This window comes from Sabethes cyaneus, chromosome 2 (genome assembly GCF_943734655.1).
Source record: "Sabethes cyaneus chromosome 2, idSabCyanKW18_F2, whole genome shotgun sequence".
Classification (NCBI taxonomy): Eukaryota; Metazoa; Arthropoda; class Insecta; order Diptera; family Culicidae; genus Sabethes; species Sabethes cyaneus.
In genome coordinates this window covers 164,225,863-164,253,378 of record NC_071354.1, presented here as the reverse complement: position 1 = coordinate 164,253,378, position 27,516 = coordinate 164,225,863, and the positions used below count along the sequence as shown (strand labels likewise).

Sequence of the window (27,516 nt, the reverse complement as noted above, 5' to 3'; positions counted from 1 at the left end):
AAAAACACCCACATGATAAATTTGGTTCCATTTGCTTGATTAGTTCTAGAGTTATGAGGAAATTTGTATTTCGTTTGTATGGGAGCCCCCCCTCTTAAAAAGGTAAGGGGTCCTAGAGTTATGAGGAAATTTGTATTTAGTTTGTATGGGATCCCCCCCTCTTAAAAAGGTAAGGGGTCCTAATTCATCATAGAAAAAATGGTTGCCTCCAAAAACACCCACATGCCAAATATGGTTCCAGTTGCTTGATTAGTTCTCGAATTATGAGGAAATTTGTATTTCATTTGTGTAGAAGCACCCCCTCTTAAAGTTGGGAGGGTCCTAATTCACCATAGAAAATATTTTTGCCTCCAGAAACCTCCACATGCCAAATTTGGTTCTATTTGCTTGATTAGTTCTCGAGTTATGAGGAAACTTGAATTTCATTTGTATAGGAGCCCCCCCTCCTAAAGTGGGTAGGGGTCCCAATTCATCATAGAAAAAATTTTTGTCTCCAAAAACACCCACGTGTCAAATTTGGTTCCATTTGCTTGATTAGTTCTCGAGTTATGAGGAAATTTGTATTTCGTTTGTATAGGAGCCCCCCCTCTTAAAGTGGGTAGGGATTCTAATTCACCATAGAAAATATTCTTGCCCTCTTAAACCTTCACATGCCAAATTTTGTTCCATTTGCTTGATTAGTTCTCGAGTTGTGTGGAAATTTGTATGGAAGCCCCCCCCCCTTTTAAAGAGGAGAGGAGTTATAATTCTCCTTATAAAGAGGGGAGGGGTCACAATTTACCATAGAATAAATTCTTGTTACCGAAAACACCCACATGCCAAATTTTGTTCTATTTGCTTGATTAGTTGTCGAGTTATGCAGAAATTTGTGTTTCATTTGTATGGGAGCCCCCCCCCCCCTCTTAGTGGGGGGAGGGGTTTCTAGCCATCACTAAAACCTTTCCTGGCCCCAAAAAACCTCTACATGCATATTTTCATGCCGATTGGTTCAGTAGTTTTCGATTCTATAAGGAACATACGGACAGACAGACAGACAGAAATCCTTCTTTATAGGTATAGATTGCGTTAGCGTTGGTATAGATTGCGGTATAGGTTTAGATTGCGCTAGCGTTGCGATCCTATTAATTCTAACAGTCGCTCTCAGTCGAGATTCGAACATACGACAATTACCCAGTCAATAGCAACTCTTATAACAATGTACGAAAATTATCGTAAATATCTCTCAACAAATGCGGAACCGCAAATAAAGCATAGGGTAAACAACTAGTTTTAAGCAGTCTAAGCGGGTCACTGATTGTTTTACCTTATTACAAGCGATGGGTTGACTAAGTGGGGGATATCAGCATACCAATCTTCTTGTTATCTTTAGTTCTTCAAGCTGTTACCATTGGAAGACACTATTGTTGAGTTAAACTTTTGATTTTTCGCTTTAAAAGTTGGAACGGTGGAACTAATTTTGAACAGACCGAACCCATTTTCACCCGCAAGGTGCTTTTTTAAGCAATCCTGAAATCTGAATTTTTTTACGTCCCCTTAAAAAATCCCTCGAACTTTTCTCCCTATTCAGTAAGTTCGCGTTCCTATCCGCGGCTTACTGATCGGCTTCTGATGCGTAATCGGCATAGCGTATCGGCATAGATGCGTAAAATGCCATCTGTCTAAATTGTTTATCGGGGCATACACTCACCGCACCGTTCGGCAAACGGTATTCGTCGTCTCTTTTATTCTCTGGTGTTCTTATGGGAAACTGCAGGTTTGACGTCTCACTCGCTGTTCATAAGGATGGTGGGAGAACAAAAGAGGTAAACATATAGCAGTACAAACGATCCGACTCAGAACAGTGTTGTCAAAGCAAATAACATTGAAACACATCGTTACTTTATAAAATCACTGAGAAAATCTTCGAAAATTAATGAAAAAGCTGTCTTTTGTGTTGTTTTTAATAAAGAAAAATTAATTATGAACATACATTTCTCTTGAAAGTATTGAACCACGTTTTCACCATAGGAGATTTCAGTTAATTTCAAACTTAATATTCTTATTTCCAGAACCGAAACAGTGTCTTGGCAACACGATAGTTCATCAGTTGTGCTTCAGCTGCTGCTAGTGGTGAACAAGTTCCGTCAATTCAGAATTTGTTTTCAGTTTTGTTAGAAAATAATAAAACTTTTGGCTAGTGAAAAAGCCTTAGATAATAGAAAAAAGAGAGTGAATAATATGGTATGTGACAATTGAGTGCTTGACTTTCAGAGTGGTTGTAATCAGTGCTGAAAATTTGATGAATTCGTTAGTAGCGAGGTGGCGATTGCTGAAGAGCAGCTGAAAAATGTACGTTTTTGGACAACAATTTTTAGTTCATCATATTTCTTGTCGAAAACCCAGTAAATTGTGTTTGTGTGAATCAAATGTATGGTTAAGTGATTTGTGAAGATGATCCTATCAAAAGATTTTGAAAATATGAATAAAAAAGTGCATTTTCGGATCATTTATGTTCAACTAATTAAAATAGGTAACACTGCTTAACTCGTTCCTTACCCTAATACAGTAGGGACAAGTTTGTATTTCATCGTTTACTTGTATAGCTGAAAAACATACGATTTTCAGTACAGAGTTGTATAGTAGTAGGGAACTGGTCATCTTGCTTAATCGGATCTAATCGTTCAGAAATACCTATATAAACGAATCGTTTAAAATTATTTCTCAGCGTTTATATCGCCTCCAAATTAGTACGTATAAGCTGATTTTGCGCATCAGATACGATTTTGTTGCATACATATTGGTACGAAATTATCATTTGGAATCTTAATATACGTCTGAAAATGCTAGCTGGGTTCTTATTATACTAAGGTGTAAAATACTCGTAAACTTCCGGGAAACCTCAAGCATTAACGCTTCTAGCCAGATAACATTCCACATCTTTAATGGTGATTTATAGTATGGTATAGTGTATAGCGATATCCGTTAATCGTTCGATCAATTGAACTAATCGAATAACAAAACAATATTCGAATAGTTTTCAATCGAATTCTGCCAGCACTAGTAGGTATAAAAATACCCGTCAATCATTCAATTAATTCGACTAATCGAATAGTAAAACAATTATTCGAATATTTTTTAATCGAATACTACTTGGACGACTAGTTGAATTGAAGGTTACTGTAGACAACGCTCAACGATTAAACGGTAATCGATATAATAATTAAACATCTATCACATCACTAGTAGTAAAGAACGATCTAGAAATACACAAATAGCATTAAATCACTAGAATCGTGAAAACAAAGTTTTTATAATTTAAAAAGCGCACACAATGACTTGATTTATACAGTTGTGAATACATACGGGTAATAGTTACTACCGAAACGTGTTTATTCCATATTAACATTATCAGATAGATCTTAACGTACCGTTGACCGCACTTTTAAAATTGCATGATTGGGGTCACCATTCGGACTATGTTTACACCGCGAGGTACTCGATCGCGGTAACCGGGCACTAATTGCTCTCCCCGTTGTCGCCGCTACCGGACGAGCCAGCTGCTGGCGTTGGCTGCAACAGCAGTAAATAGTACGCGCTCTTTTGCGGGATATAATGACAAGTCAACATTCGTCCCATTTGGATCACGAAAGGGCCGGGGTTGCGGAAAATGCGCATCATTGAGAATCTCACAAGCGACGCAACGATCGGATCACTATCCTGTACTTGTACTATATCGATGGATGGTTGGCTTAAGTGCACTTGCACTCGCCGCTTGCGAAAGTTCCTTCACCGTACCAGGGCACCGAGCCGCTGCGCCAAACGTACGTACGTACGTACACTTACCATTGAGATTCAGCAGCCGCTAAGTGAAAGACTCAAGCAGCAAGAAACCGCATCCAAAACCGGTTCTTGTTTCGGTTGAGGCTATCCGTCCGCACAGTTCCAAGTCCAAGTCTGCAGCTTTTCGTGTGTAGTAGTTTGTGTAGATTGCGGGGGAGTCCGTGAACTACGTAGTGTTTGGGTTTGTTTTCTTTTTGCATAAGCAGCTTTATGCGAACATTTTTTTTCAATGAAATAAGATCATCTTCGATGTACATGAAAGGTCCCTTAGCTGCTAAACGAACACTTTACTACTGGATGATCCCTTACCGGTACACGATGGAGATCACAACTGGATAAGCTAGTTTATGGCAAAGAAAAATACTATTCGATGTATCATGCCTGTCAAGTTTCAAAGCTGATGATGACGGTGACGGTACACTTGAGGTACCGTTTCGATTTCCCTTTGAAACACGCGACGTTAATTTGCTAATTGTAAATGGTGATTCTCCGTTTCCTTATTTTAAATTATGTCCGCTACAAATTTTCTTCAATATAGGGATATTTGGTTAAATATAAAACAACCAAAGGACACATCTTTACTATACAAGATTAATACAATAATTAAATACTTTGTGTTTTTTTCATTTTAATTGAGCTGTTATCTAAATTTTTTAATCAAAATTACGCAATAATTTGTTCCTAATCTAGCATCCCTGTTTTCAAATAATTTCCATATCATCGAACATGAAATGAAAATAAGTTTACTGTAGGCTAATCAGTGTTCATATGATAATTAAGCCATTCACAGTGCGTCTCCATCAAATCCAAAAGAAACGGGGACGCATAGTTATTTTTCCCTTTGAAGTACTGAATTAACTAATTTTGCTTTAAGATTTAGCCATCAAGTAAATCTAGCCAAAATGTTTAGAAGTCATTTTTGTTTCTTTTTTAAATTTAGCTTAGTTGGGAAAACTATTATGTAGTGAGGATTTATGAAGTATAAATGTGTGAAGCCATCCGGAATTGTGCGGAATCAATTTCGTGTCTTGTTAAAGCGAAATTCGCAAGATAAAATGTCATTCATATCTCATAGTGATGTTACAAGACACGCGATCGCCTATTAGTGAGCTCCGGCACTGAGTCACCGCTGCTCAAAGAGGTGCATAACCGAAGATTATGCTGAAGCAACGAGTGGTTTATGATACAGCGAGACATAACTAATCACTTCGACCTTTTGTTTTACAGTATTTAATAAAAGAAGTATAATTTTGAAAGATATGAAAGACATAACCAGAATGATTCACTCTTAGTTTAAGTGGCGATGTAGCTACTAAGTCATTGGGATGGTCTCCCCATAGAAGGTAATAACGATAAATATATGCATTATGACGCGAAATTGTCAGGGCTATCATGAGCAAATAATTACAGCAGGGAAGAGGATATTTAATAAGGAGCTAATTTAACTGTCGGGTGTTGTTCGTCGATAAATGAGCTTATTTAAAAGAAATTTACAGTGTGTCTCACTACCATAGACGATTTGACACTGCGAGCATGTGTGAAATTGATGCAAGCAAGAGTGAATAAGTCATTCAAATTAGTTTAAAATTGGTATTAAACTATGATGACCAATAAATGTATTCCAGAAACTGATGTATAATATTATTTCATGCAGGTATGTTGTCTCTTTTTCCCTCTATACAAATTGATAATGAAAGAATAAACTATTAGTGATAGCGCCCTGCTCCGTGGGTTATTGTTGTATAGACCTGGATTTTTATCGAATTTCTCGACGAGGACAATTAAACGTTTTCTTCAGAACAGACCCAGACTTTTAATCCAGTGGAAAACTTGTCGAAATAACTAATTGTTTCATTGTCATTAATATTTAATCTTTTGAATCTCTATCTTTTTCAAAGTCACATTGTTTAACGAAAAAGTGTGATAACATGTCAAACACACGTTTTAAAAAATTTAATCTTGAAAATTGAGAACCCATCACTCTAACTAAGTCATCTACAGATTCATGAAGCGTTTCAGGAACCTCTACACTGTCCTCATAACAATTAAGCTGTCATAATTGCTTCTGCCGAGTACATCGTTCACAGTAGAAGACTTACCACCGGGCAGTTCCTAATGGAATGCAAATATACAATCTCAGCGTAACTATGCTCGTTAAACTTTATGGACAATAAAATCACCGCCCACCGAAAGCACATTACGGTGATGTCCGTGACAGGTGTGTGGGTGTGTGTGGGCGCATTGAATGCCAAGTGGCTGCCGAGACTTTTGCTATCACTGTGAAACATACAAAACATTATCATAGTTTCCACTTCCTTTCAATTGTTTTTTTTTTTTGTTAATTCTTTCTTCTTCTACTTTTCAGTGCATGACGGCGTATATCGAGTTTGAGATCTCCGAGGGTGCGTACGAAGTGTCCTGCCCGGATGCAATGTGCCCCGCCCAGGGCATTATTACGATTGGCGAAATTACGACGCTGGCATCGCTCTCGCTGGTGGAGAAACACCACCGATACCGACTGAATAGAGGTCAGTTTGTGCTAGACTTATGTATATAAATGCTAATTTTCGTTCGTCTGAATTTTGCAGTTTTTCACACATTAAATCAGTTTTTACAATGGGATTACTTTTAAATGAAAATAATTTCAAGAATATTACATTTTTACAGCTCTACCTGTCATCCTTTCGAAATTCTTGTAACCGTACTTCCTAGGCACAACCAGTTCAAACGCCTCACGGCAACAACTTGCACTTAATGATATGCTAACATACTTCCAACGTTTTCTCCTCGACTTAACATATGCAGCTCCTCATACACACACGGTATTCTCGTTTGTCCTACTGTGGATAGTACATCCTGACTATCCTAGTCGAAAGGATTCACCTGCAGCAACCTTGCACTGCCGCATGAATAAAATAATGCCGGACCAGTAACCCACTAACTCCCTTTCATTTGCTGCCTAGCAAGTGGCTGAATGAATGTTCAAAGGTTTACCTACTAAATGGATCTAGGCTAGGATAAAAAAAGCCTTCTTCATGTTGACCTTTATATTCTTGTTTTTTTCCTCTGTCTTGGCAATTTATGGAATGCAGCTCAACTTATTTTAATCAAAGATTTAAAAAAGAAAATGATTCATGAGCGCCCCAATACAATTTTTAATCATGTATGAGTAAAGGAGAATTTTTTCCATTAAACTCTAGTACTGTAAAATAAAGAGTTCACAAACTGCACAAATATTTCCCAAACATACGGAAAGGCGTCGGGGGGTCTAAGCCCCTCCTTGGAGAGAATTAGTCAAGCCTAAAAAAATCAGCTCAGTTTTTTTAACTTTGAAAAACTATTGGTAATTAAAACTTGAGAACAATTTTTATTTGCTTCACTTTTATAAGAACCCATAATAATGTACCCACGTGGATTTAATTTCACTATACGGACAAAATAAAATAAGCGTGAAATAAGCACTGGTTCCGATCTGATTTTGTGTACTCTACCAGGACATTTCCTATGTAAGAGAAAAACAATCCTTATTTAACTGGTACAACTTTTACTTTTTTGGATTTGATGGTTATCACTGTAACGTTATTGGTGGCTGATAAACAAGGCGCCTCCATTATTATTCAAAAGGAATGAGGATGCATGGTTATTTTTTAACTTGTGTAACTTGCAGAACAATTGCCTACAATTACAAAAAGCTCAGGAAAAATGTCAATAATGGTAGAGAAACGAAATCAATCATTTGGTTTAAACGGTTATGGTTTAATTATTTATGATAATTAGTACAATGGGCTGATATCCTGAATCAAACAGCTAACTGATAAACAGAGCATCGCAAAGTTATTTTGACGTAGGAATACGTCTTCCCGCCGTGTGTTATTCCAAAATTTAGATTCAGGCGAGTTTCACGAAATAATGAAAGATTTTGAACGCTGACAACTCTGCCAGTTCTGAACGGTTTTTAATAGTTTGTGTACTGATCGATTCATAAAAGATGTAGCAATTGTGTGATAATTAGTACAACCAGGGATGATTCCTCCTCAGAATAAAAAAGAGAAGAGAAAAATTCGCACTTTACTCAGTCGCGATTTATGTTGCTCCGTTTTGTTTGAACTTTTCTCTTTTTTACTGATCGCGATTGCTCAGCAACCTGCTCATTGTTCTTCTCATTGAGGAATAAACTGAGCAACAAAGTGTTAATACACTTTTTGGCTGTCCATGATATGGCACAAAAAAAACTGTTTAGACTTCTCGCAGCGGCAACAGTGCAAAAAATGTTGCATATGACGATGGTGGATGATAGATACGGCAACAATGTAATTCCCGTGCTTCCTGCAGTACGAGCGCACAATGAGAATCTAAAGTTTGTTTATATTTCTCTTTATTTTTGGTCTGTTTCCCATTGCGTGGATGTGTTTTTCATTTGTGGCAGCAGTTCTGCTCATTGTTTTGAGTGAAAAAAGTTGCACTTTTTGCACAATGAGTAAGGAAATGACAAGCCTGAGTACAACATTGTTTTTTAAATGATAAATAGTAAAAGCCAATGAAAAGTTTCAAAGAAAAATGTTCCCATACATTAGTATTACATCCCAGCAACTGGAATTTCAGTTATTTCCATTTACGATAAACGAAACACAATTTTTTGTTTTCTGTCAGTTAGAATATTTAAAGAGTAGAACTCATAGATTGTTAACGTGAAATAAGGCCTCAATTCGTATCCATGATCGCAATGGTTGCTTTGATTGAATTAGTAAATAGACTTCCCTAGCTCTTCAATTGCAATTTTTGGAATGGGATACAGCTAAGATAGCAAATGATTATTTGTCTCACATGTTGATGATCACTTATTTCACCTTAACGCATTGAATTGTAGCCAGGCTTATCCCATGCTCGGAAAATAATTTCAATTTTCAGTATTTTACTGGCAAAATGCTCCGACATTCTCTCTGGGATACGGAGCAAATAGTCTCTTGTCTCCAGTGTGCAAAGAATAGATTAGCTCTCCTTGTAGTTGTGCTCCTTGTTCGCAAGATGAGTGATTGTAATAGAATTAAACAGTATTCAGGCATCATTAGAAGGAAGAGCAAACGGGTGAACAGAAAACGAAAGCACTTGGTCGTTGTGAGAAGCAAATTCCTCTGCCTCTGTATGATTATGATGAGAAAAAGCAAGCCAATTTGTAAACAATTGGCAGCATAAAATTCGACCTTACTTACTTTACCGCCTGGAAGCCGGGGTGACTCTGGCCGTATCAAGAGTTCCCCTGCATGATTTTTTTTCCCGTGTTGGGGACTTACCACCGCGACCATTATTTTGATCTATTGTGGTGTGTCCTCTTTTAATTTATGCCATGTCGTATCAGTGAGCTATCAAAGTTTGATGAGCCACCTCAACTACTGTTGGCATTTACCCCAATCAGGTGATGCATTTCGTATGAAATTTATCACCTGATTAGGAGCAGCATTCCAAATATCACAGGGCTGAGTCAGCCCCTTATCAAGATATCTACGTCGTTTATGATATAGTGCAACACAGTCGCACAACAAATGTTCGGAGCTTTCAATTTCATGATTACAAAAGCGACAGTTAGCTTCATTAAGTTTACCGATGAGTTTCAGGTGGTACTTACAAGGACAATGTCCTGTTATCAAACCGGTGTATGTGCTCAAGTCGGATTTTGAAAGGTTTAATAGTTTTTGTGATTGAAGAGCATTTGGCTCTATAAAACGTTTCGATTGCCGGGCATTCGCGGTAATATTCCAGTTAGACTGTACCTTTAGTTTTTCCAAATTCCAAAGTTCCATTTTAAGGGCACATGAAGATAGTCCAAAAAAGGGTTCGGGTCCTATGAACTGCATGGATGACCCCTTCTTTGCCAATTGATCAGCAGTTTCGTTCCCTTTGATTCCGCAGTGACCAGGAACCCAATAGAGGTTGACCATATTGCGACAGGAAAGTTTTTCCCCTGCATGATACTCGGTCCTGAGTTACTCGTCGCCAATTCGTTGCGCGTCTCGACACATGCAGGTCGATTTCAACCTGGTCGACCCATTAGGCTCGTTGGGCCCCTTTTTCCTGGTGCCGGTGCGGTTCTTGTAGAGAACGGATTTCACTGCACAGTTGTCCGGCATCCTTGCGACGTGCCCGGCCCACCGTAGTCTTCTAACTTTTGCCAGGTGTACGATGGGAATCTCTCAAAGTAATGCCTGAAACTCGTGGTTCACCACACTCCGCTTCCCGTTTGTACTCCGCCGGAAGATGTCTTGATGTTGCTGTTTCAAGTCCGTAGAGAACTACTGGTCTGATTAGCGTTTTGTAAGTCGTCAGCTTTGTGCGGCGGCGAATGCTCCTTTATCGAACCGTCTTGCGAAGGGAAAAGTAGGCGCGATTTCCAGCTGCAGTGCGTCGTTGAATCTCCATACTCGTATTATTGTTGACGGTGTCCAAAGATCCCAAATATACGAATTCGTCAAACCCTTCCAGTTCATCGCCGTCAATAGTCACTGTCCGAGGGAGGCAAATGCTGCTTTCTCTGAAGCCTCTTCCTACCATATATTTGGTTTTCGACGCATTGATTTGTAACCCGATCCTCCTAGCCTCTGTTTTAAGTCTGGCGTAGATTGCCTCCGCGTCCCAAGGTTTCGAATAAGGATATCGAGGTCGTCTGCGAAGGCTAGGAGTTGGCTACTCTTGCTGAAGAACTTTCATTTCGTTTCGTTACTCGTTCGCTGGATCAAACCTTCCATAGCGATATTGAATAACATACAGGACAGTCCATCCCCTTACCGCAACCCTCTGCGCGATTCGAAAGGACTTGAGAGTGTCCCAGAAACGCGCACGTAGCACATCACTCGCTCCAGGGTACTTTGATCAGCCCGGAAAACCATATTCGTGCATTATCTGCCATAGCTGTTCGCGTTTTACGGTATCGTATGCTGCTCTGAAATCCACGAAAATATGATGCGAGGGCACGTTGTACTCTCGACATTTCTGAAGGATAAAAATGTGATCCGATTCCGTAGTCGCACGGGCCCCCAAAGCCCGCCTGATACTGCCCTACAAATCCTCTAGCTATTGGGGATAGACGACGCAACAAAATCAGGGAGAGCTGTAGGCGGCGTTGACCAACGTGTTGCCGGGTAATTACAGCAATCTAGCCGGTCGCCATTTTTGTAGATGGGACAGACTACACCTTCCATCCACTCCTCTGGTAGTTTCTCTTCTTCCCAAATCCTTGAAATAAGCCAGTGAAATGCCGTTGCTAGCGGTTCTTGGCCATTTTGTAGAGTTCTACCGGAAGTCAATCCTTTCCGGCGGCTCTATTATTCTTCAGCAGACCGATTTCTCGCCGGATATCTTCGAGATCGGGAGCCGGTACGCTGTTGTCGTTCGTAGGTACTCCGAGGTTAACTTCCATTGCGTCTCCTGCTGCTATATCGCCGTTGAGGTGTTCATCGAAGAACTGCTTCCACTTGTCGACCACCTCGCGCTCGTTTGTGATTAGATCCCCTTTTTCGTCCCTACACATGTCAGGTTTTGGTGTGTGGGCCTTGCGAGTTTGGTTCACCTTCTCGTAAAACTTGCGGATGTCATTAGCCCGGAATAGTTGTTCTAACTCAACACGATCTGTGTCCTCCTTCTGGCGCTTTTTCCTCCTCAGGATCGTGGTCAACTCACTCCTCGCTCGTCGATACTTGGCCAAATTCTCTCTCGTGGATATGCTCAGATAGTTTTCCCAAGCTCTTTTTTTTCTCTCTATCGCTTCTTGGCATTCCCCGTCAAACCAATTATTTTGTGGGCTCGAGGTTTCCTCATCTAGCACCGCGGTTGCGGCCTCGTTGACGGCCGAGTGTATCCGACTCCATCCGTTTTCGAGAGTCGAAGCATCCAGCTTTACAGAGGAAGGCAGAGCTTCATCCAGCATGGGCTCGTAGTTTTCAGCAACTCGTGAGTTTGCTAATTGCCGAATGTTTAACTGAGGAGGGCGGCTTTGTCGCGAGGTATAAACCGTCGATAGTTTTGAGCACACATGTGCTGCTACTGGGTATCGGTCTGAGTCGATACCCGTACCCCGTAGGAAGCGTACGTTGATGATGTTCGAGAAAAACCGGCTCTCAATGAGAATATAGTCGCTTTGGTTCAAGGTTCATTATTCAGGTGTTGTCCAGGTGGCTTTGTGGATATCTTTGCGGGGAACAAAGAGCTTCTGACCACCAAGCCAACCGAAGTTGCAAAGTTGATGCATTGCTGGCCGTTATCGTTTATGTCGGTGTGCAGGCTATGGGGTCCGATCACCAGTCTATACATTGCTTCCCTACTGACCTGGGCGTTCATATCCCCGATGCCGATCTTAATGTCCCATGGTGAGCAGCTGTCGTACGTTGCCTCTGTAGTTAGGTCGTGTAGTTGAAGAAACGGCCTATTATCCTCAACACGCACATCCTCTCGTTGATCGCATTCCAGTCCCAACAGTCCCAGTTTGCCTAACACTACGAAACCCGTTGGTTGCTCCACTACTCTGGAAAAATTGGGCTTTGCCGCCACGGATCCTCACACCTTCTCGCCTTTGCGACAGATCTCCTGCAGTGCCACTTTGCCAAACTTTCGGGGTTCTAACTGATCAAGCAGCACCCTATCACCACCAACCAAATATGGCGATCTGCAGTTCTAGGTACCAAATCTCCAGTCCATGTCCTTATTTCGTCGCCTTTGTCCATACTGAATGTCTTGAGTCTTTTTAGTGTGTTGGATTTAGATAGGTAACCGTACTAGGGCCTACACTACCGAATCTCGTGATGGGGCGACCATTTTATAGTGTCGAGACAACACTGTGCTTCCTTCCCTATCAGCATACGACCTTGGTTTCCACCGTGGTAGGTTACTCGATCTTCGCTAAGGTTGCTCGTATTCCGGCTGGTACCATGTGGAGGTAGGAGGAGTTGCTGGATAAGAGGCTAAGGGCCACTATGGGGTCTGTTTTGAGCATTATCCGGTCATTACCAACCATTTATCAAATAAAATTCGACCTGATAAGTTGCAAACCTGGTACTTTTATATAGAAATCTATAAAAAGTTATACAGAAGTGGTTTCTGCAGGGTGCTGCTAGCATTTTCATATGTATATAAAATGTAAAAATCAGCATTACGTACAGATATACATGCTAATAAATTGTATGTGATGCGCAAAATTGGCATATCCGTACCATTTTGGAGGCGACATACATGATTAGGAATAATTTTAAGCGTTACGACTATACAAGTATTTAGATATGATAATATCCGATTAAGCGCGACTCGTTTCGTACTGCTATACCATTTTGTGCTGAAAATCGTATGTATGTCAGTTATTATCATTATATACGATAGAAAATCAACTTGGGTTCACTTTATTAAGCTTTAGTTATGATTTCGAATTTATTAAGAGATATTTACGATAATTTTGGTACATTGATATACGAGTTGGTGCTAGCTGGGAAGTTGATCAAAAATAATTTACTATTTACTATTTTTTACTATTAAAAATGTGAAATATGCTTAGCACAAATTTAAGCTTATTTGTCAGTAAACTTAGTGTGAACCTGCATGCACATAATTTTTCTGCATTGACACTCAAAACTTCTATATATTCCCACCGTAATTTTTGCCGATTCAAGGTACTCGTTTGTTCGTTCAGTGTGAACGCAAGCAGATACGTAGGTACACATTACATCCGTCAATCTGTAACCGCATTCCATCACGTCATTCCCGTCGTCTTCATCATCATCTTTGATCGCCATCTTTACCTAAGGTCTTCGATCTCTGTAACCCGTTCATGTTAAGAAGCTTACCATCTACGGACATAGGGTGTGACGAGTAAATTGCACAAGTCTTGCCTGCTAACTACCGACGTTTGTGCAGAATATGACACCCAAAGAAGAAGGCGGACAGGCGGAATGAATTGCATTTTTAATGCGATAAGATTCCCAGGAACAGAGAACCAGGTGAACGTTGCATATCCAATTTGGTTAATACGCGTATGATGCAATTGAGAATTACTGTCATTGATTTACTTGATATGCACTTAAATTATTAACCACTCCGTTGAACATGAGCATGGTAATCTTAATCTACCACTTGAAGTGATTTCTTCAAGGTGGTACTGTTATTCAATAAACACACAGCCCATCGAAAACGTATCATACATCATTGCGTGTCATTGACTAAAAAATATATATTTTGCTGCATTCCATTTTGAACAACTGCTTGTTGGTTCAAAAAAGCAAAATATTTTTTTAGAACCAGATGTATTGTAAACTATTGAATTGAAACATCATTCGAAGCATGTATTCAGGATCTTTTCTGTGAAAGTTCTGAATGGGTTTCTTTTGTTGCTATTGAAAAAAATGCACTACATAACGCACTATCTATCATCGCATAGTTGAAGCAGATTTTTTTTATTTTGTGAAGGCTGGAAACGAGCCTGACTATACGTAATGCCAGTCATAAACAAGTTACGATGTGTATCTTTTCAATAACCGACATGACCGACGTTCCCCTTTCTGCTGTGGATGGATGGATGAAACCATTAATCCGCGGGCGATCACTAATGCAATCGCTCTCGGAGAAAGTCGGTTCTCGTTGTCAACGATTGTAGAAATGATAAAACGAAGTGCATAAAAGCGTTGCTTTGCTGCTAGCGGTCTGTGCTAACATGGCATGCAGTCGGAGTTCGCAATTTTGCAAAGCTGGGAATAGTCATAAACATATCCATAAACTCTAAAATATTGAAAATATAGGAAATTTTTGAACCACTTTAGACACCGACAGTTGTACAGTTTGTTTTTATGCGTTTTGAGATACGCAATAACCTACAGTTAAAAATATTAAAATTTACTGCCTAGCATGAATATCAATTTCGAAAGCACAAAAGTACAAAAGTTTCATACACATTACAAAATTACAACAGCCAGCTGGTATATTCAATTTTCATTACTGGTTTGACAAACATGATGAAACAATTCGACGAACGCTATTTTGTTGGCCCCATCAAATTCCTCTTTAGTTAAATAGAAACATATATTATGGAAAACGCCAACGAAGTACTAAAGCAATTTACTTTACCCTCTTTTTTCTACTTTATGCAGAAGTGGAACTGGACAAATTTCGCACCTGGTGCCCCAAAGCCGGCTGTGAAACCATCTGCCTGGTCGGCCAGAACCAGCAATCGAACAGTAGTAACTCGTCTTCCGATAGAATAGTTCAACTGCAACCATCATCCTCATCGAGCCTGCCGTCGCCGTGTGCCGTGCACTGTCCTACCTGTCGGGAGGACTTTTGCTCCGGTTGTAAGAAAGCGGTAAGCAAGTCACTATAACAACTGTGCTGCCTATCTATGGTTGGTGCTTTCACTAATTTTTCTGGTTTGTCCGACAGTGGCACCCGACGATGTCCTGCGAGGAGAACACCCGACGGTTGGCCGCCGACGGCCAAACCGATGCGCTCGGAATCCCGTTCGATAATGATCTCATAAAGTGCTGTCCGATGTGCGCCGTTCCGATCGAGAAGGACGAAGGCTGTGCGCAGATGATGTGCAAGCGCTGCAAGCACGTCTTCTGCTGGTACTGTTTGGCTAGTTTAGATGTGAGAGTGTTTGGTTTTTACTATAATAACTTTACTAGGAACTTACGTTTTTATTTTGATTTTAGGATGACTTTCTTCTGCGGCACTACGACAAGGGACCATGCAAGAACAAGCTGGGCCATTCGCGTGCTTCCGTCGTTTGGCATCGAGCACAGGTGATCGGAATTTTCGCCGGATTCGGCATACTGCTGCTGGTGGCGTCTCCGCTGCTGCTGCTGGCAGCTCCCTGTATCGTGTGCTGTAAGTGTAGAATTTGCAGCGGTGCTGCCAAGCTGGAGGAAACCGAGGTAGACTACGATGACGCTGCCGTGGCTTTGCAGAGTCATCGATAATTTCGGCAGAAATTAGGTCGTTCAGCGGCTAAGGCTTTTTATTACTATCTAGATGTATTGATCGATATTAACTGAAACTTCGTGGATAGTTTGATTTTCGGATTGTGACGATGATGTGCCACTAAAAAAGAAACAGCGAAAATGATTCTAAAAATCATCCGGTTAGTCATTGCCATGTCGATGCTCTAGGTGAAAAAATCATTAATTTTTTCGATATTTGATTGGTGACCGTATACTTGGGATGGTTTTGATTGGTTGAACGAACATCTAAATTTAATTACTACTGTTTCAAAATTTAAACAAACGTCTAATATTTATAATAGTTTTGATTGCATTACACTACTGAAGGGACTTACAAAAGTATTAAAAATTATCCGGTAATATTTCTCTAATAAAGGAAACAAATTGGGACCTAGAGGCCATAGCATAGAGGACTTCAGCCTAATGCAAAAAAAAAATATTTAAGTTTTGTAGGTCTAATGCGTGACCTAGCACGTTTTGCCAGTTTCATTCTATTCAGCGCCGTAGCGTGCAGTTGGCCAGACTGGTCCCCGCTAAGGATGCTAGCAGAATCCAAGCAGGCAGAGTAACTAAATTAATTGAACTTTCAGTCTTAATTTAACATATATAGACCAACCACAAAAACACGTGGTTGACCTTGAAATGAAGTCAAGCATATACAATTAATATTTTTTGAAACGGTGGTTCTTTAACAATTGACGAAGGGACGGTAGAAGAACGCAATGGAAATTTTAGAGTGTTGATGAAAGAGTGGAAAGGTGAGAGAGGGAGGCGGGGTTATTGGTAGCTACGCTTAACAAGTATTCGTTGTGACTCCTACCTTTTGTCCAATGCTGGAAGGTGCATGGCTCGAACCAAGCTATAATCTGAGATCTGTAACCGGATTCGAACCCACAACACCCGCCAGACTTGATAATTGAATCCATGTAGTCATATTCGAAGGATGCGAATGCGATTGATACCTGTGGTACTTTTAGCATATAGTCCATAGTGCTCACTTTATGATCGCTCTGCTTGGCCAGCATGGACGACCATACATAAAATGCCAGGGGATTAAGATCCGTGGATCTGGGAGGCCACAAAGTCTTATCGAGAAAATCAGTCAAATTCTCCCGATACCACGCTTGGACGATATTCGCCGTGTGGGCCGGTGCGCCGTCCTGTTGAAAGACGTAATGATCTTTCCCGTAGAGGTCACGAAGTACAGGGGCCACAACCTTCTCCAGAACCTCGGTTTTATAGCACGCGGCGTTGATTTTCACTTTTTTCTCGATAAACGTCAGTGGAAGCTTCCCACGCTTGGAAACGGTTCCCCAAACCATCGCCGACGCGGCGCTCTGGAGCCGCGGGATGTTTATGTGGGACGGGGGGATGCTGTCCAACGTCGGCGCCCACAGTCGATCATTTTGGACATTGTGCAGCTGTTGCAAGATGAAGAGTTACTCATCACAAAACACGAACTCCTGACCAGCGTGCCGCGCCTCTTCGTCGTTGTAGCCTCCGTTATCCCATGAACCTTGCGTTTCTTGATACGGCTTGCATCCCAGGTCCTTCGCCATGATGGTGTGGTCGATCGACACATCTAGGTCAACAGCGGTCTTCCGGATCAAGCGGTTCATTTTTCGACGAACCCGCCCCCTCACAACCTTGAGGGCTGCTGGCGTCCTCGCCGAACGCGGCCGCCCGGATCTACCACGGTCCTTGGCCGAGCCCATCTCTCAGTAACGACGGATGGTGTTATAGATGAAATTCCGCTTCACCCCGTAGTATTTCCATCTCCGAAATATGTCGCTGGATCGCTCACCTTTCGCAAAAAACTACGACGTTGCGGTACTCCTTCATCGCGCGCGGTAGACAAATAACAAATGACATTAAGTCGACACCTTGCGCGTCGGTTAGCCTATATATGTATAAGGCTAAAGCTGACACCAATACCAATACACAGAATGCAAATGATGCGCACTTACACAACGATGAAAAGTTGTATTCGAGCTTATTGAACATCCTGTATAAAGCTCCTTGTTGTAAAGTGCTCACACGACACCAACCATCTCCCTCTCTCGTTTGCTGCGTAATTTTCCTCGGTGCTTGAACGAGTTCGGGAAATAAAAGTTATTGGTCGTTTCTAAGGGTCTGAAGTGGTTGTCAAACTCATACATTTTCGATGTCCCACTCATAGGTACCAAACTGTCAAAAATTTTGCTGGAATTTCCGCTTTACCGCGAACCACCGAAAAGATGCTCTCTTCACTCCAACATGAGAAACAGATAGCATCACACCATGCCCCTGGGTCGTTCTCCATCATGGAACTGCTGCGACAACACAGTTCACAGTGCTACATCCAAACATCTGGAGAGTTATAAGGTGAACGTGAAGGTCTAATGATACCGTCGCGTAGTTATTTTTCAATTTGCTTATTAACTTCCGATTCTAGTGCCTATAGCTATGGGTATGACTTGTTGTGGACAGCATTTTCATCGGTTATCCTGATGTCAACTTTAATTTTTGTTGTGAATGGTAAATTCTGATCTAGGGGTTGGAATAAAGCTTGCAATTCTTAAATTGAAATCTTGCTCAGCTCGCTTTTCTGATTATTGTGCAAATGATGGTAAAGGAATTACAAACTGATTTTCCAAAACTAATCTCTCGTTCGAAGTACCTATGACTGCCCCCTTCAAAGTATCAGCTGGATTCTCGGCATCATTTCCAGGTTCTTCCCGCTCTTGATTTTCGATTTGTCTCATATACCTCCTCCTCATCTTCTGACGGGTAATATTCTTCTTGCTCACTAACCTGTGCGTCATTGTGTGGGTCTTTATACTGCCAGTAACTATGTTAAATAGTCTTGGTCTCTTAAGTTTTTTGGGGTCTGTTGCCATAATTTACTTGATTCGTTCTGGTGGGAGTCTGAAGCGCAGGGCCGGCGCTAGCCGATTTGTCGCTCCACGCGATTCCTCAAAATGGCGCCCACAAAACAAACGAAAAACAACCGGCGTTGCTGTGTACAGATATTTTACTACCTACGCACTCGCAAACGCACAGTCTTGTAGCGTCTTTCTGCATAACCACTCACAAGGCAAACCACTCGTGAGCAGCCAGTTGCCCGTGAGGACTAGTGGTACACTGGGACACAGATTTTGGATTACTTTTTGTTTTCATCTTCATCTTACGCCCTCCATTCTACACGCGAGTGGGAGTGCGAGTCCACGCGAGTGATCGGTATCAGTTGCTCAGGCTGCAATGACGTGCGAGAGCTACGCCCGTGGCTGTTAGCTAAATACACACTCGCAAAAGTCGTTACAGTGCATGAATAAACAGGAGCGGGAGTAAACAAGTGTGGGCTTCGCAAAACTAGTCACAGTCAACCGCCATTTCTTTTAAATAATTGTCGGTTTCTTGAATTAGAATGATAAACCTTTAAAAACGAAAAAGTTCTGTTCATATTTCCTGTTACTTCAGAAACTTCGTCCTCATACCTTGCTACTTCATCGAAGAAGAATCTGCTGATTGCGGATTCTGAAGATTCGAAAATCTTTTGATTGTTGTGTTTTGTTACGAATATATTTTTATCAGGAGGAGGTTGAGCGCAAACGGAAAGCGAAGAATGGCGTAGGCGTATGAATCATGCACTGCAGGCACTACTTGGAATGATTCTTGAAGTACACTTGTCGAAATTCGGGAGAGTACGATGGGTCAATCACGTCGCAAGAATACCGGATGACCGTGCAGTGAATCTGCTCTCTTTTAGATCTACGCATATGTTGGGTTGGAAGCGAATAAAATGTTGGCGGGTCATTCCGGTCGAGCGACAAATCCAACATCTTCTTTTGCCTGCTTGGTTCGTAGCGCTCATACACAGGCGAAAGTGTTGACCGACCATGAATTCACCAACATTTTCGGCTACTTATTAGATGGCTCGACCATGTTGAAGCCGATTTGCTGGTATCGAGAGGCTCAAGGAATTGACGGCAAATAGCCCAGAACCCAATACATCGGAGAGTAACTCTAGAAACACCACTTGCCATCCCGGCTTTACGCTGCTAAAGGAGAAGAAAGAAAGTTTTATATTAACCACTTATATATTTAATGCTACAGTTTTTTATAATATAGGCGAAATGGCGCCCCCTCGACGTGACGCTCCAAGCAGCTGCTTGTTTTGCTTAAGAGAAGCGCCGGCCCTGCTGAAGTGATTCCTTTGTGGAATACTGGGTGGTTGGAAAAATTGCTGCGGCATTTGTCCTTGCTTGCGGTGGTCAGAAAATGTTATTTTGGAAATTTGGTTGTGCTCTATTTGGGAAAATTTGTAATAGCACATAGTATGTTGTCTCTTCTTTATGCGAATGGTTGTGCAATTCTTTATGGTAATATCGGTGGACCAAGTGGAAACAAATTCCTTGGTGGTACAGCTATTTCGTGATGTCTGGGCCTGGTTAACATTTTACTGCATTCTACGTTTTGAAACGCAATGCAACAGTTATATTCTGCTGCCAAAGATGGCTTGTCTTGTCTTATTACTGTTGTTTCAATCAATGCCTTTGAGGCTTCGGGATGGATAAACCTATCATCGATTTTAATCTGGTTTGCTATTAAGGACAACAATCTGTTCACTCTATCGAAATATACCTCAAATGAATCATTTTTCTGTTGTACACCTATCAGCTGGTACTCAAGTGTCTCCAAGTCGCATTTTTCACCATAGTAAGTTAACAATGTTTTCTATATTATGAGTCGTTTGCTGCGTCTCTAATTTTTCTGCGGATTTTTTTGCCCTAAATCTGTGATTTTTTTTTTTTGATTCGAATCGGTAAAGTAAGTGGATGATTGTGATTTGGAGTCGCTTTTTAAATATATTCACTTTCTTTATTATCTTTATTTATATTCTGAAATTATTTTTTTTGTTAATGTACTCACAACAAATTTCCAAACATCCTGGAGGACTCCTCAGAACTGCGGGATACGTAATGTCCTGTTCCGGGCTTCTAACGGTTGGAATCAGGAACATTTGGAGTGCGAGTCAAGTAATCGGGTACTTTTCGGACTTTTTAAAAAAGTCAACCTACTCTTTCGACCGTTTAATTCAAACTAATTTATTAAGAATTAAATTTATTATCGTACACCTATGAGCCACGTCCGGCGACTATCGTACGATATATAAATTGCTGACTCTGCCATCGTTCGATGGTGGCGGCAATCGTCGTTCCTGCCGTTGTCCATCCATCGCCCGGTTGGTGCTGATCAAACGACAGCGAACGTCCTCAGGTGGCTCCGTAGCGGTAAGAACGGACTTCTTTAAAAATGACAGATGCGGAAAATCTCTAACAGTTCCGCTATCTGGTCTGGATTTTGTTCTGAATATTCACGAAACTTTAACGAGTAGAGTGAGTCGGTGGTTTCACTTAGCACTTTACACTTTTAATTCACTTTCACACTGTTGGTCCATATTCGGGCACCAGTTAAGAATTCACTTGTGGAGGAATTCAAATAAAAATTATATTTGGGAGCTGTGCTCCGCTTTTATTGAGCGATCGATTAAGACTGGCTAGAATTCGTTCTTAAGCTAAGAGGTTAACTCTTGGTTAGTATAGTTCTAGTCATGAAAACAATGCGGTTGTTTATGTTGACTTTCTTCTGATGCTGTCTTTGGGTGGTCCTATGGATGTTTATGTTGGATGTCTTGTGATGCTATTACTGAGTGACTGTTGACATTATCGTGTTCGGGAATGATATTGATTCGAAGAAAGTGTTGTAATTTCATATCGGGTGCCTGGCATTTTTATATCTGACGTCTGGAATATTTTAACATATGAATCTGTTGCTACCTCGTGTGTGCGACAGCGTCTAGTTGTCTACTTTTAGGGATCGAATATCTAATGGGAAAAATTAAATGTCTCGAATTCAATGTCTCTGTTGCTGCTTAGGTATTAAGGCTTAAGCGATATTTTTAGTCTAGATACTAGATGAGTAGATTTGTCAGACTTGCAGAGTGCAGACCCTGCAGCTCCTTATAAAAAGGCAAATATCTGCATAAATAAACGAGAAAAATTTGGATAAATTCTACAACCTATATCCTCGAAAATATTTTATAATTATTCATATACCTATTGGTAGTTTTCATGGAGTTTTATAAGTTTGGTGCAGATCTGAGTTCAAATCTCTTAGTTCTTCAAAGATTTCCTACAAACGTGTACAATTTTTGGTAATTTATTTTTTTTATTTTGGCATGGTCTGGTCATGGTATTTGACAAATGTTTATGGATTAGTTGAAATAATGCAAAAAGTGGTATCGCGTAAATTCGAATTGAATCAATAAATTCCAATCATAGTGTGCAGTCAGAGTGGACTAATTTTATATAACCATAGCAACGAGAAATGAGGCGCACTTTTGTGCATTTCAGAAAATAGAAGAAATTTCAAGTGATTTGTCAGATTTTTTCGTATTAGAAGACTCTTCCTTACGCCTTTCAACGGATACTGTTGTATAACTCATACTGAATTACTGAATTGAATTAATATGTCTTTCAGTCGATTTATAGTTACTTCAAAACTGATGCAGTATGGTATTATTTCGTGTGCAGAGTGGACCAGTGCAAAAGTGTATTTTAGTAATAAATCGTGAATTGCATTTGGGTCTCACCGTCTGAACATGCAGTTGAAAATTTCCAAGTTGAAATTTGCAAGTTCCGAAAATGATACTTTTAATAATATAGCGGTGACGCTGATTTCGAAATTGATGATCTTCCTAAAGAATCTGGTTTTATCGAGACATCGTAAATGTCGTAATAGTTTGAAGCTAATACTAATTCACATTTTTTGTCAAATGAAAGACTTCTAAGCTTGAAGAATTATCAAAAAGAATTTATAGTTTAAAAACCACTTCGACTGTGTACCGAATGTAGGATTAAATTTTATCATTGCATTCTCCAGTCATAATGGACCAAATCCTAGAAATATATTCTTTGATTCAGTCAGAGTGGGCCAAATCAGAACCAGCCATAAACCACTTTTGTTGTATTTTGAAACTTGATTTTCTGCCCGGTAGTGATACACGACCTGCTTGAAGCTACTGAAGAGTTGTGAAAACAATTGGCAAGATCTATTAAAAGCTATAAAAACTACATGGCTTTAAACTTTGAATTTATTTTTCTCGAAATCAGAAATATGTCACTTAGTTCAGTTGAACTTATACTTTTGACTTCTATATTCTCATTTGATTGCATAAACCAAGCCGCCATTTTAGTATTCAGTCACCAATCAAGTCTAGGATCGAATATTGACATGAGAGTAACATACATCCATACTTCCCCAATTTTCCTACAGAAATCCGTAAAATCCAAATATAAACACAAAATCCAAGGCTGTTTGTTAATCAATGCAAAGCAAAACAAGAACGTAGTGATGTCCAGTAATCGCTCGATTAATCGAGTAATCGATTACAGCATGCAATAGTCGAATAATTTCTAATCGAATAGCGCCTAACCACATAATCGAACTAATCGATTACACTCGCATCGATTACTGCCACGAATACTGCTTTTTGAGGTTTATGCTTGCTGAACTCAAAATGACGTGAAGCCCATATGGTAATTTTAACGAAAAGCTCAAATTAAACTTGTCGCGACTCCGAAGCTTACCTTCGTAGTCGCAATTCGCAAATTAAATATTCGTTGCCAGCCAGCCTTGCCAGCAGTAAACGGTCTCTTTTACTTTTTTGACGGATTTCCATGTCATAATATCGATGATATCTTTTATGTGCGTCACCGTTTTCACGCAAGTTTTGACGGTTTTGACAATTCGGCATAGAGATTCCATGTAAGTAAAGTGCAAACAAACTTAAAACTCTCTTTGGCAAGGCAAACAGAGACTAAACGCATTCGCATGCATGGAATTTCGCATAGAACGAAAAGGTTCAAATATCTCTTTCTACATTTGTCATCGTGAATCATTTTTAAAATGTTAGTTCTGTTGGTTGGTCCCGCTGGTTTCCGCATTCCGGTTTTTGTGCTGTTATTTGAAATAACTTATTTTTCATTCTCATAGTCACACGGGTACGCGTACATGTGGATGTGTTTTCGGCGCGCTATTCACATTTTTACGTCCAAAAGTGAGTTTAGATCGGGATTAATTTCGACCGTTTTACACTTCTGAAGTAAACGCAATCAATACGCAAAGCTTGTGTATGATGAGCGATAAATCTTCAGTAGGAAAACTTAAAGCCATAGTGAGCGCAGCGTGGAAATATTTTAATAACATTTCAAAATGATTTTGATTTGAGCTTTGGTTTGGATTTGGGCCAAAGCTTTTTTGAAAATTCATTAGTCAAATTTCGACAACTACTGCGTACTAAACTGCTTCTCTATGGTAAATGGTTGAATAATGCGCTCCAGAACCACCATGAGATTCCACAGCCTCTTATTCAGCAACTCCTATCTCTACCTCCTCGTGGTACCATACGTTACTTAGTGGAAATCGGACAACCGGTGGGAACTAGGGTCGTATGCGGACAGAGAAAGGGGCACTCATGCGAAGGCTGAAATGTAAACTCTCCGCCTGCAGGACGGTTCTCTCGACTCCCAGGAACTAAAGCAGAGGGTCTAAAGCCCCTAAAGGAGATGGTTGTAATAGCTGATATCCATGGCTATTATGTAAAAACTTGAATGGATAAACCCCTAATCCAAGGTGTGACGCGACCCGTGCCGAGGGATGAATGGTGGACGGGGTTCTATAAATTCTCTCGCCGCAACGGAGTCTGTGGAGTACCAGGGCGGCCTCCACTGCAATTTGCCCTTGCTGCATCAAGCCGGTCACTGATGCAGTGGATGATTTCTTACCGTGCAAGCTCTGTCTGCCGAAAAAACAAACAAACGAATGAGGTGGAGAGGAGAACAGGAGACTTGAACGAGTATCGAGTATCCACCCCTGGGTTACTCAAAAGTTGCCGAGTCTCAATAAGAGGTCTTGCGACAGGACATTGTCAGGACATCATCTTCGGAATCTCGGTTTCGTACAAAATGATATTTAACCTCGGAACACTTGCTCTGCCATCATGGAGCACAAATAATATGCAGACTGCAGTATCTCAACAAGGGGAGATCTGGTTTGCGTCGCCGATTAGGGTAACTAGGTTCATAAACCTAGTCATGCTTGAGGCACATATCTCGCTCCAACTACCGGCCTGTCACTTCCTCAATAAGTGATAGGTAAGCTTGAAGTGTATAGTAAAATAATAAAACGGGGCATACCACAACAATCCAAAATAATGGACGCAGTGGTAAGAGTTCCCAACAGAGGAGAAGAAGAAACAGGTTCTCAGTTTACAGATAGAACTTGTTTTTACAGGACAGGTCTGTAATAACTAAAGCGAGGATACCATTTTCAAGATTAAACGATACTTATAAGTTGTTGCTATCCAATGAAGCAATAGCGCACGTAATACAAGCCGTAAGTAAGTCAGTGAAGTTCTCCCACAACGGACTTTGTTTATTTAGAGTTCCAAATAATACACCCCCAAGTTGGTCGCACCAGCTTTGTTGGATGAGTTATCCAACATACAGATAAAAAGTTATTTTCATTGAAAATAATTTTACAAATAAAAACACGGATTTCAATGAATTTTTATCTAAAAATACCAGAAACCATCTGCCGTCAACAATCCCAAATCTATCAACAGCAAGAGAGTTACAATGCAACGGTGTTCGATTTTTACTACGCTTTATCCATCACCTATACTGCCGCTACTCGCATAACAGTCCCATTTTCTATGGAGTTTCCTATATAAATGGGACTGTTATGCGAGTAGCGGCAGTATACACAACGAGTAATCGAAGTTTGGTCGATTACCCGATTAATCACAAACGATTAATCGTATCGAATAACAATTGATAAAAAAATATTCGATTACTCGTTAATCGATTAACTGAGAAAATCGGACATCACTACAAGAACGTCGAAATAATCATAACCTATAAACCAGAGTTTTTGAGTATAATAATCTAACAGCAAAACTGTTGAGTGCAAAATCTATCTTCCTTTTCATTCGACAAAAACACGCTATCAAATTTGATAATAAAAAGAAGTAGTAAGCTCCGATAAAAGTAATCTTGAATCAAAACCCAGTAAAATTGCAAGTTGTAGATGTTAACGGAATTGTGATATACTTAAAATGGTGATTCGAATTACGAGTAGCTGTGCGATTCCAGCACGTAGTTATGCAAACACTGCAAAACAAACGTTAAAAAGCAAATTAAACATTACCTAGCATAGCGAAAGAAAATTTAACTCTAAATAAAAGCAAAAGAATGAAACGAAACGGTTTGTAAATAGATTTAGAAGCGTCGCAGAAGAAGACAACCTTTAAAGCTTAGTAGGAACGGCTCCAGCAGAGGTTGGAAAACAAGTACACATTCTGACCACTTAAATCGTTCAACAAAAATAACCTATGGAAACGAGAAAAGCTGTTCTATCACGTGTTATAGGTATACAACTCAATCGTCGAAAAAAAAACGACAATTTATATGTTCGTTGGGTGTGAGACGTATCTGCATCGTTTATCAAAACGCTTTTTCCAATCATTTTTCCAAGGATTCGCTATCCCTGTTTATCGTCTTAGAATATAGCAAGCCGGCAACCATTCTCAAAACAAAGGAAGAAATATACGTCGTCACCGTTTGTGTCCAGGATCAGGACAGAATTTCCTCTAAAAATTCAATGCATTAGAACATTTCACTGTAGGTAGATAATAAGCTGACGAGCATTAATCGAATGTGTACTGGAATATTTACTTAACTTTGAATCGTGCTTACCATTTATAATATTGTAAACCCTCTCTCTTCCTCACCCAAGTACACAGTACACACACACACACACGCAGATACATACGTATATATTTGTGGTTGTTTGAGCTTTGAGCGATTTGCAAACTATATTGCTACTAGAAGAAGAACAAAGTGTGTAAATATTTTGAGGTGTCGTTTGTGATTCGTTTACTGATGGTGAGTTATCACTCGAGAATGCTTTGTGATAAGATAGCTTAGGACGATCATTTCAACAGTAAGAAAATGAAACGTGACGTGTGACTGAATTCGAATCAGTGTGGATCGCTGCTATCAATTTTTCTTGTGTTTTAGAAGTTAAATGACTACAAAAGATTATATTGAAGTTTATTTAAAGTGACTAGTGTAGCTAAAGCAAAGATAAATTAATATGATCTAATAAATATATAACGTAATTAAGTTTGGACTGCTAATTGCTTATCACATTATCCCTTTGCCTAATCATCAATTGATGAACTTTCGACGTAGGAAGATCCAGCGGCAATATTAATAAATAGACAGGTTAGGAAAAAAGACGTGTTTGATTATATTAGTAAGAAAACTGATACAGCAAACTATGTACTCATGGCAACTATACCAGGTTATTCAAAAATTTCAATGCCATCTGTAACAACGAAACAAACATTGTGACGTAGTTCCCGAGCACTTCGATTGCTTTTACTGTATGATACAGGCATGGTACTAATACGCTTGCACGATCTGCCTAACCTGTGCTTTATTATCATTGATCCAGCGGAACATTCAAGCAGGAAATCCGGCTTACTTTGTCATTCGCAAAACGCTACTATCAAGAAGCATACGCTACCGTACGAAGCTAACAATGTACAAAACATTTATTGGAGCAGGAGTTTTTTATGAACTTGAAGCTGTGTTCGAGCGGATGATATTTGGCGGATTCAAAC

The 27,516-nt window shown here is 40.2% G+C and overlaps 1 protein-coding gene across 1 annotated transcript in view; it reads left to right on the top strand.

The window, feature by feature from the left end:
• The window catches only part of LOC128738036 (uncharacterized), a 114,137-nt gene extending 88,609 nt beyond the window's left edge, over positions 1-25,528 (top strand). The window contains exons 5-8 of the mRNA XM_053832851.1: positions 6,185-6,347; positions 14,937-15,148; positions 15,226-15,432; positions 15,498-25,528. Of these exons, the coding sequence (XP_053688826.1) occupies positions 6,185-6,347; positions 14,937-15,148; positions 15,226-15,432; positions 15,498-15,764 (849 nt within the window). The 3' untranslated portion in view covers positions 15,765-25,528. The remainder of the gene's footprint in view (positions 1-6,184; positions 6,348-14,936; positions 15,149-15,225; positions 15,433-15,497) is intronic.
• Positions 25,529-27,516: the final 1,988 nt, after the last annotated feature.